General features: G+C 43.4%; 1 protein-coding gene across 1 annotated transcript in view; it reads left to right on the top strand.

The window, feature by feature from the left end:
• Positions 1 to 1,111: 1,111 nt before the first annotated feature.
• The window catches only part of UPF3A (UPF3A regulator of nonsense mediated mRNA decay), a 28,519-nt gene continuing 18,317 nt past the window's right edge, over positions 1,112 to 11,313 (top strand). Inside the window, exons 1-3 of the mRNA XM_058825607.1 lie at positions 1,112 to 1,138; positions 2,654 to 3,040; positions 5,256 to 5,362. Coding sequence (XP_058681590.1) covers positions 1,112 to 1,138; positions 2,654 to 3,040; positions 5,256 to 5,362 — 521 coding nt within the window. The remainder of the gene's footprint in view (positions 1,139 to 2,653; positions 3,041 to 5,255; positions 5,363 to 11,313) is intronic.

Raw genomic sequence — 11,313 nt, 5'->3', positions numbered from 1 at the left:
TATTAGGCAGGTCTCTTCCTTTAAAGGATATTTTGGATGTTATTTTTACATCTGTGCTCATGTATCCTGAATAATTGCAAACAAGACTATCTCATGGATAATATGTCAGCAAAGGCTTGTTGCTGCACACAGAAGGATATTGCAAATAGATTCTCAAAGATTCTCAAGGAACACAACTCCTTTTTCTCTATATCATTATTTTTAATGCAGCATATGTCAGTCTAGTTTTCTAGTAAGACATCATGGCAATTTCTAAATGGAAGGTGGCAAAATAATGTTCTAGAGAATCAGGCCTTTTGACTACTGTCAGACATGGATATAAATCTTGCAGTGTTTTGTTCCAATTTTCTCATTGGCAAAATGGTTATAAATATTGATAGAAGTTCATCTTTCTTCCTGCACTCCCCAGTTACAATCTGATGCTGTGTTGGCTGTGATAGCAACATTGGTTTACGTTATTCCTGCCTGTAGGAATCTACTGTGCCACTTCCTCAGCTGTGATAATACAAATCCTTGTGTGGTTACATTGTGAATGAAATCAGGGAACTGGAACAGCATTTAAAAATATTTTCTAGATCTGATCAATTCTCAGGTTCAAGGAGAGCAAGCCACTGCTGTGTTACTGGTTGTCAGTGGGGCAGAGTGGTTGGAGTGGGAGGATGGAATAGTGAGAATGGGCATTGCTGTAACAGCAGCCTGTCGTGACACTGTGCTTGGCAGGTATCTGTTGGAGGTTTTTTGGCTGGCTATTGCTAACCTTTGTTTATTGGTATTAAAATTGCCCAGAAAGAAATGTATCCAAAGTGTCCTGGATTGTGAAGGACTCTTTTGGATGTTGGAGGCATTCTTGATACAGCTTGACTTGGCTCCAAGCCTCTTAGGCAGCTACAGTTGGGTTAGAGCTTGTGAGCTGGTTCATGATCTCAGACAGGACCTTAGGGGAAGTTCTTCTCTCCTCATTTATCTTCTGTTCAATGTTTTAACCTGCTCTTGTTCTGTCCAAATCCCTGTCTTTGTACTGGCTGGCAGCATCTGTTTGCCCTGATCTTCTGCACCTCCTATCACCTGTCCTGCTCTTACTAGAGAGAGCTTGGTGCCTTTCTGGGTTATTATGACCTTCACCCTGGCTCTAGTTAAAGTGAGTATTGTCCTCATGAGGACTTTGGTTATTAGTTTTGGCCTGACTTGACCTCAGATTCTTGATTCGTGCTGCAAGCCATTGCCATTGCCTGACTTGGCTTTGGCTGCTGAGTACACGGGTCCAGGACTGTCAGGTTGGGTGGCTGATAAATATACCCCAAAAAGGGACATTTTTACTCTGTCTCATACCTTCATCTTTATCTTCCAAGGATTAGTTTTGTCCCAGAGGGGGGAGATCTGAATGTTGCCTTAAAGGTTTTCAGAACAGTTATGAAAACCCGCAAGATATTTGTGCTGCAAATGGCTCCAAAAGTTTCTTCATAGATACTGCTGCCTAAAAGATTTGAAAACAAATAACGTGTTAGTTCAGTTGATCAGGCTGCAGGTGCTAATAATGCCAGTGTTGCAAACTTAAACCCCATGTGGCCCATTCACTTAAAAGTTGACTCAATGGTCCTTGTGGGTGCCTTCCAACTCAGAATATTCTGTGATTTCAGTTTTTGCAGCCAATGCCACCTACTTTTATTATTCCACATAAGATCATGTATTTCCTTCATGCTTTGGACAGCTGTTTGAGGAACTATCAATGCAGCAGGATCCGAAGATTTGCAATGACCCTGTGTATTCTGATTAAATTGCAGGCATTTTTGCTCCTTCTGTCTAATCTCCATAGCTCTAGATAAGTCTATCTTTAAATGTGTGACATGTCCTTACTTTGGAGCTTGCTGTACCTCTGCCACCAATTCTGGGAGATTTAGTCCAAGATATTCCAACTCACCGAGGAATTTCAAGAAACTTTTTGGATCTAGATATTGCAAAATTCATTGATTGCAATCTAGGACTAAAAACCCTTGCTCTAATTGATGGGTCAGTACTTAGAATAATCATGAAATCATAGAATGGTGTGGGTTGGAAAGGACCTTAAAGATCCTGTAGTGCCATGATGGGACACCTCTGTGCCAGGTTGATTAAGGCCCTGTCCAACACAGCTTTGACCACTGCCAGGGATGGGAATCCACAGTCTCCCTGGGCAACCTATTCCAGTGCCTCAGCAGCCTCGCAGTACGTTTCTCGCTAACATCGAGGTTAAATTTGCCCTCTCTCTGTTTGTACCCACTCTCCCTTGTCCTGTCACCGCAGCTCCTGAGGAAGCCAGGCACAAAGGCCGGAGGCACCTTTGGAAGGGCTTTCCCTGCTGCGTGGCCTCAGGGGCTCAGGCTGGCGTGCACTGCCGAAGTGTAGGCACTGCTTCATTATCACAGAGCCTCCCTGAGGGCATAAGACTCCTGACCTCACACAAGTAGTGGTTAATGGCCTTTTTTTTTTCTCCTTTTTCCCACTGCTTTCTCCCCAGAATTTGGCTACCCCTTAGACCCTGCATCCAAAGACTGAATAACGCACCCCGGGGTGTCTGTGCCCGTCCCGCCCTCGAGCCGCCCTGAGGCCGGGGTGACAAGGCACCGTGAGCGGAGGGAAATGGGCACGTCTCTGTGTGCACCCCTCGCACCGGCAGCGTGGGGACCCCGCGCAATTCCAGCGGGGACGGAGCCGGGCACGGAGCCGCCGCTGCTCCCCACGGCTGGCGGGGGGAGCCTCGCGAGATCCCGCCAGCCCTGCGGCCGTTCTCGCGAGCTTTCCGCCCGGCTGCGGGCGCGGCGGCTCCACGCGCTCGGAGCGGGAGGCAGGGCAGGGGCTGGGGCTGGGGCTGGGCTCGGGCCGGGACGGCGGCCGCGACTCGCGACCCATGGACGCCCCGCTGCTGCAGGAGTCGCCGCGCCGCGACACGGACGCTCCGCCGAACCCGCCGCTGACGTCCCCGCCGTCCCCACTGCCGCCGCCGCCGCCGCTTCACCCGGCGCCGGGGAAACAGCGGGAGGAGAAGAAAACGGCGCTGAGCAAAGTGAGGGGGCGCGAGCGCGGCGCGGGGCGCGGGGCGGCTCCGGTGGGAGGGAGGGCGGCTGCCGTGAGGGGACGGACCGAGCCCGATCTCGGGAGCTCCGTGTGTTTGTAACGGGAATTTCTTCATCTGCAGAACGAGGGTGTTCGTTCCCTGGAGTATTGGGAGACCCCCAGCGTCAGCGCTGGAACTCGTTTTACCTTTAATTGTGAAGTCAAGGCTGGCTATTGCTGTGGCAAAGCAGCTTCTGTCAAGGGCGAGAGCACATCTCTCTTCTCCGTCTTTGTTCGAGCATTTTTCATGTAATACTTGCAGACCGTAACGCGCTGTGCAGGGATGTCACAGAGCCTCTCTGGCTGGACACGTTCCTGTGACACCTGCTCTAGGTTATCCTGCCTTGGCAGGGGGGGTTGGACCAGACATCCCTTCCAACCCTGACAATTCCGTGACTCCTTGTGTACTGTGAGGTTTGGTTTATTCCCGGGGTTTTTTAATTGGAAAACTGAAGAACTGAAAATAAGTATAACTCAGAGCTCCGGAAAGTTAAATTCAGATATTAAAGTACTCAGAAATTAAAACAGGTTGCCTGAAGTTTGATAGCCTTTTTACTGCTTTGTGTGCTGGCATCATTCAGCCTGAGGTTTCTGCAGTTTTCTGGCCTTTATTATTGGGCAGTTTAGTTTGGTGTAATGGGTTGACTCTGGGTAGCTGACCTCCAGCCACACAGAGTGCAAGAGTCGCCCTCTTGCACCCCTCCCTCAGCAAGACCCAGGAATAAGATATGATGGAAAAAACAAAGTGTCATCACAGGAAAAACTGACACAGCTGAGGGCAGACCTCATAGCAGCTTCTTACAGCTTTTTCACAAAGGTAAATGGAGGGGAAGGCACTGATACTTTCTCTCTGGTGGCCAGTGGCAGGATGTGAAGGAATGGCACAAAGCTGTGTCTGGGGAAGTTTAGATTGCATGTAGAAAAAGGTTCTTCAGCCAAAGGGTGGTTGGGCACTGGAACAAGCTCCCCAAGAAAATAGTCAGCACTAAGCCTGACACAGTTAAAGAAGCATTTGGCCAATGCTCTCAAGCACACGCTGTGATTCTTGGGGCAGAGCCAGGAGTGGGACTTCAGTGGTCCTTGTCCCTTCTAACTCAGGATACAGTATGGTTCTAACATGGAGAGAATTAATTTACTTAATGGCTAATTAAAAATTAGAGAAGACTGTTAAAAAAAAAAGATTGCAACTGAAATAGCTTCCCACCTCCCCTCTTCCTTCCCAGGCTCAACCTCCTCTGCCTGGAAGTACTGCAGAAGGATGAGGAATGAGGGTTGCAGACAGGACATAACAGCTCCTCTCTGCTGCTCTGTCTCCCTTAACACTCCTTCCCTCCTCCTGCATGGGGGACCAGACATGGGACACTATGGAGTACAGTCTTTCATGGAGTGCTGCAGGAGGGTCCCTCCCACATGCTGCAGTTGTTCATGACCTGCTGCAGCATGAGTCTCCTTCAGGAGCTGCAGGCCTTCAGGATCAGCCTGATCCAGTGTGGGCTCCTCTGCACAGGCTGCAGGACCTTCAGGGCATCTCCACTTGCTGTGGCATGGAGTCCCCCATGGGCTGAGGTGGATGTCGTCTCCACTGTGGTCCTTCATGGCATGTGGAGGAGCAGTATGCCTCACCATGATCTCCTTCAAGGGACTGCTTTGGCACTTGGAGTACCTCCTCCCCTCCTTCTCCTGTTTGTCTGCAGGGCTGTGAATTACACTTTTTTCACCCCTTACTCCTCTGTCTCACCCATTGCTGTGGTACCTTTCCCAGAGTCACCACTGACTTGGCTGAAGGGGCTCAGCTGCGCCCTGGGCTGGATCCATTGGAGCTGCTGCACTCTGCACTGGGCAGCCCCAGCATCCTCTCAGAATGCGCCCTGAAAAACCCCTGCAGGAGCAACTGGACAGAGACCTATTACACTCAAATACTGCTGTAACAAGACTTAAAAGCTAGTTTAAATAATTTCTTAGAGATACTGTAAAATTTTTATATAATCAATACCTATCTTTTAGGCTGATGATTAAATTGCAATGGTTCTCAGGCTGTTCATCAGAATATGTCAATTATTCTACAGTTTCAAAACAATTGCAGGAACTGAGTCAGGGAATTTGGGCCATCTGTTTCTACAGTATTTAGATCAAATATAAATCTCCATTTCTTTTTATATATGCAGGTGGTTATTCGAAGGCTTCCTCCTTGTCTAACCAAGGAGCAACTTGAGGAGCAGCTGCATCCTCTACCTGCCCATGATTATTTTGAGTTTTGCACTGCTGATCCCAGGTGAGGATGAGCTGTTTCTGTAGGTATTCAGGTGCTGAAAACTAATCAAAGTATGTGGGACATTCCAAATCTTGTGGTTTTCTTCTTTTTACTGTTTTTGTTGAGTTACTATTATGGCCTGCCTCAGAAGGTGAGGATAACCTGTTCCTGTTGCTAGATCCCTTGGGGTAAATTAGTGTGAAGTGACACTGAATGATCAGTATTTGTAAATAAACAATGTAGGGTTTATTATAGAACAACTTGGTTGCAAAGGAAAACAGGTGTGGAGCTGTTTTTGTGGTTATTATTTATAGTAATACAACATGAAAGCATTGCAATGTGAAAGTGCAACATCACCCAAGGACACAGACAAGGGGAAAGAAAGAGAGAGAGAAAGAAAGAAAGAAGGAAGGAAGGAAAGAAAAGCACAAAAGAAAGAAAAACAAAGTACAAGAGTGTGAGGATCTCACCACCCATAGGTCCTGCAATAACACTTGGTAGCTGTGCAGTCTTGAATCCAGATCTGGCAGGAGGAGTTGGGGGGAAGTCCCAAGTAAGTGGAGGGAGAAGATGGCGGAACACAGCATCTTTTGGGTCTGTATTCACTCTGATGAATATAAATCAGGTGCCTCCTCTGGGGTGGGGAGCTTCATGTAAGAATGTGGATCAGGGGACACCTTCTGAGCCAGCACAGCTGCCCATCCTGACAGTGCATTGAGTCAGTTGTGCCCCGTTGTGTCCCATCAGCAGACATGAACCCTCTCAGGTCACACTCAGAGTTCCCTGGCATTTCCCAGGAAGAGGAGAGGGAGCCCCACAGCTCAGTGGTTTGTGCAAGGAAGCACAGCTTAGCATGACACGGGGCACAATCCTGTCCAGGGGATCCAGCTCTTATCTCACTCACAGCCCATCATTCACCCTGTGCCTTATCAGATCAGAGGTTTAGCCATTACACAACTAAAAGTTCACCTACTCCATCTCAACCATGCACACTGGCATCTCCACAGATGAGGAATATTTTGAGTCATTGTCTCTGAATAGTTCAGTCTGCTCCTTAAAATATTTCTGAAAGCTGGCTGCATATGCAGGGACAATGGCATTCCTGCTTTTTTCCTTTACACTGGAGATTTTACAGTGGATTTTTTTTTGTATGAATAGGCCATAATGTAGTTTGAAACCCTGATGTTTCTTTTAACTTTCATTGATAAACTGTAACAGCCTGCTTAATTGGCTGTGAGCAAGATTCAGTCTGGGGCAAACACCGAGAGAATGTTTTTATGAGTTCTGTTTGAGTTTAGTTTCTTCGTTTGAGTTTAGTTTCCTTGTTTACCTGCATGGATTTTTATCTGCATACAGATTTTTAAATAATCTGGTTTTATTCATTTTTGTCTCATGCAAAAGTAAAAAAGAAGAAATATTGGCTAATTTAAATTAAATCAGAATTGCTGGTATAGTTACATCATTTACTCAGCATCACAGTGGTAAAATGCAGTTCTCTTTTGAATAAATCAGTTTCCAGAAGAGAAACAAAACACCATGTATGCTCAATCTTCATGTGTTCTGAAAAACTGATCCATCTTGTCGTATCTTAGTATGTGATGAATCACCCCTTCACTGGCTCAAGATTCTTTCCACTGACTAGAGAGGGATGCTGACCCTTTATTGCTGACCAAATTTTGAAGTTAGGGGTTCTCTCAGAGTCAGTTTCACAATCAAGAAGAAATAAATGTTTATTTAGAGAAATTTTGACCGTTTCTGACCTAGGTAGTTGCACATGAGTGCAGCAACAAAATAGTAGGTGCTTCAGCTTTTCTGTTAAAACTACAAAGGATGTGAGGTGGAGAAGGAGGAGAACTTACTCTGATTGGAAATCTTTGTACCTTACATTGCTCTTCTGACCTTTGTCATCTCTGTTTCCAAGTGGGCCTCTTTAAGGCTTCTGTCCCAGATGTTCATTCGATAAGAAGGAAATACCAAAGGCAAACCAAAAATTCTCTCAAGAACAGTGTCGGTTTTCACTGTGTTTAGATGCACAAATGCCAGTTAACAGTTAAAAAAATTCCAGTTTTAATTTTCTAGAAGAGTTTGCATAAGAATTTAGGGAGTCAGCCTCTTCAGAAAAGAGAAGGCACTGACTATAGTTGCATATATAAAGTTTCATTTTCTCTCCTATGTGATGAAATTTGGATTACCCACAAGTCTTACTGTTCACTCGTTTAATTGCATCTATGGCAGGTTACCAATGAAAGACACTGTTATTTCTCATGTGCTGTCATTTGTAATGTTATTCTCTTCTGCCTTCATAAATCTAAATTCACTAAAAAAATTCATTTAAGTTTGAATTTTTCAGCATGAAATGTTTTGTGTTCACTCCATTTTTCTTCATCCTGCTTTTCAAAAAATGTGTTTTCAGACAAAAGATGAGTCTATTTGGAATGGGTTTATCTTTACCAGGTTTGTATGGCTACAGCTTCTTTCATCAAACTACACAGCTTATGTGGGCATTTCACTGCCATTCTGCAGTGCTGGCTTGACTGATGATTTGTTTTTTGACTGGCTCAGGACCACCTTGTCTCTTTTGTCCCCTTTGTTCAAATGCTGACACATACCCACGTATATCTTTTTATGAGTCATCTCTTTACGTTACCCACTGAGGAATATACAATAAACATCCAGAAAGTAGAAGTTTAATCAAGGTTAATCCCAGTCTTCTCTTACCCAGCAGACAATACTGAGTGTAAGGCATTATATTGCAATAATCTGTCATGTTAAGGACAGTTCACAAGATTTCAGCAAACTCTGTGCATGTGTCTTCATGTCATTCCAGCTAACAGGAAAAGCTACAGGACAAGGTTGGCATGTTTTCTGTCTTTCACTGAATAGCTTTTTTCTAGATCCTGTACCATGTGCATAGTGGCAAGCAATCCAGAGAATTCAGTGATAACAAAATCATGTGAGGATGAAAAGAAATGTTGTGTCACCCAATGAGAAGGATTTGAAGAAGCTACTCAGTGAAGAGGATCTGTTGGAAAGGGGCATAGAGATGCTTTGATGCGAAGCAGACAAGTTTCCTTAAGAGCTGTAACATCTCAGTTTAACCACATCCTGTGTTACTATGTCACAGAAGTTTCTATAAGCTCATTCAGATTTTAGAGCTTTTCAGAAATTCAAACCATGAATGATGAATGTTGGAAATGGGTCAGGAGCAGTTAGACAAATACTAAGACAGATGTTTATCTATGAAAACCTATTAAACATAAGTTACAAGTTTGGTATTACAAAGTCCCTAGGCTGCAGATACTTGCAGTTATGAACTGAGTGCAATATTTGTACATTTTCCCCTTTTTAATACATTTTCTCCTGGCATTCTCTATTAGTTGCTGTTGATAAGGGCACTAGAGAGGTCTAACTGTAGCTGTTTCTACATTTTTATTTCCAAGATAATTCATTCTAGAGGACAAAACAAAGATATACATCTCAACTCCAGTTTCTCTTTTTTTGTAATCTTTATAATACCTTTGTGTTATCTTCAAGTTTACAATGTTGTGTTATAGGCAAGCTATAAAACTTTTTCAAATTTCATGTGATTAATGTAATTTTCAGTTTTTCCGTTATATCTATTTCAGTAAAATCATTTCAGAAAGTGACTTGTGTTTCATTCCTTTTTCAGATTCATCTGATTCACTGCATTACATTTATTTTCTCTTGCATATTGACATCAAAGTGCAAACAAAACACTGTTTATAGATGATAATAAAGACTCTGCCTTCTTGATAGACTCTTGTGTACTCAGATTTCAAATATTAACTATTTTTTCCAGATGCTCTCTCCTTTCTGTCTGTTAGTAAAGGATTCTGAGCCTATTCTAAAGATTTGTCTAATCACCAGTCAAGTGATTGATCTCTGGCCCTTCAGGGTTTGGGTAATCTCTCTGGACTGGCATTGAGTGCTGAGTGCCAGGAATTGTTGATAGTGTTCTGAGGTTATGAAAGGAAAGAAATCTGAACACAAGCCTTGCTTGCATGAAAACAGTTCAAATAGTCAGTGCCATGCCGTGTATCACAGAGTGATAAAGCTTTTCCAAAGAGCACTCTTCCTTTTCCCTCCATAACTTCTTCCCAACATTGTGCTCAGGATTATTGTAGCTAAACAGCATTAGCACTGTAGGCTGTAGGTTTGCACCCAGGAACTGCAGCACTGAAGGGGCAGTGCCTTTAGTGCTTCAAGGGAACCACCACTACTGTGTTCTGGGTGGAATAATTGACAGGTTTGATTGGCACAACTCTGGTGTTTCTGCTTCCTCTGCCAGGCAAACTGCTCATTTATAGCTGTAGAAAGGAAAGACTAAGCTTATTTGAAATTGTGCCAGTTTCACCCATAATGTGAATGACCACAGAAGATGACGGGGATGAAGGCCAGGGGATTTTAGCTTGACATGACAATGAGTTATCAATTACTGTATGAATGGGTGGAGGAGCTGTTTGACTCTCCAAAATTTATTTGTAGAGCTCTATATACATGTAAGTATAGATTTTATAAATGTCCACCATGATTCATGAGTTGATAAGTATTTTACTGAGATGAGATTGCTGGCTTTATAGTTAATATGTTGCTGTTTAGACTGTAAATAACTATTTAAAATTATGTTCCTGTATATCAATCTTTACACAATTGTGTTAAAAGGTACATTGTAGAAGAAGTAAACATTTAGAATGTGTTTGCTATTAAAGTTGCTAGAAAAATAAGGACTTAAAAAGATGATAGACTGAGTGTTACAGAAATAAATGTACCCTGAAAGATTGAATACCCTTGAATGCAGAGCAGAAAAAGAAAAAAGAAACATTGTATTGGAATGAATAAATGTGTGCACTCAGACTCATCTGGGTTATTTCCATAGAGATTGCTCCAAGTGCCAACATGTGCAGTGTGTCTGTCCAAAACATACGTATGGAAAGCAGCATTATAGACAGCAAACATATGGCAAAATGGAACCAGCTCTTGGATGATAAAACTGAATTTCAGATCCTGAATGAAATCTGTAGTGGTAGATACTTGAAAAAAGCAGGAGACACACAGTTCTCTTCTGTATGACTCAGCTGGAAGACAAAATCCTGAAGAGGAAAGAGCATTTTAGCCAGTAACTGCTAAATACTAAGTACAAAAGTCAAGCAAGAGTGTTTCTTCCTAGGAGGGGTTAGCCTCAGAGTGCCTGTAGCCCTGCGAAGCCCTGTGCATTCTTTGCTGCATGACCATGCTGTTGAGTTCTGAATGGATAGGTAAAGACAATCCAGGGTGGGGAGTAGCTGCTGGAAATCATGTGTGTAAAACGTAGAGTAAAAGTGATATATGCAATCCAGTGCTAAGTATTCCAAATTTGCTAGGTTTAGTTAGCACCCACCTAGAATGTTAATTTTACTCATTTTTTTAGGCACACTGCACACTTTGCTGGGTAAGAAGCCTAAGACAAGGGTTTGAAACACTCATTTGGGGGGATTTTGTGCACTCAGCACTCTGATAGCTAACTCACATGCATATGGGAACCAACTCTTGTGGAAGTGGCCCCATCAGAGAAGTGTTGTCATAGCTTTGTTTCTGCAACCTCCTACCCCAATACATAGCTCCAGTAATGGACAGATAGTGTGTGTTATTGTGCTGCTATATTGGTTGAGCACACCAATATCCTGCTGTGCTCAACCATGCTTTTACATTGATATATGTTTCTGCTAATGAGTGTGAAGTTCTTGAAGATGTTAAAAATGTATACAACAGCACTAGATCCCTTACTTGCAAGGTAAATTCTAAATCTGTTTTCCAGAGTCCTGTTTATACAGACTCAGTTAGTTCTTACTGATGAGTGCTTAATAATCATATCAGTTGTTCCTCCATTTTGAAGATATTCACTGTGTTTAAGCTGAAGGAGCTAGAAAAATATTATGTTGTGTACCAGGAAAAGATTATGTTGCCAAAGAAGA

Source organism: Ammospiza caudacuta, chromosome 2, assembly GCF_027887145.1.
Source record: "Ammospiza caudacuta isolate bAmmCau1 chromosome 2, bAmmCau1.pri, whole genome shotgun sequence".
NCBI lineage: Eukaryota > Metazoa > Chordata > Aves > Passeriformes > Passerellidae > Ammospiza > Ammospiza caudacuta.
The sequence above is the reverse complement of the archived record's forward strand: the minus strand, read 5'-3'. Positions and strand labels throughout refer to the sequence as shown.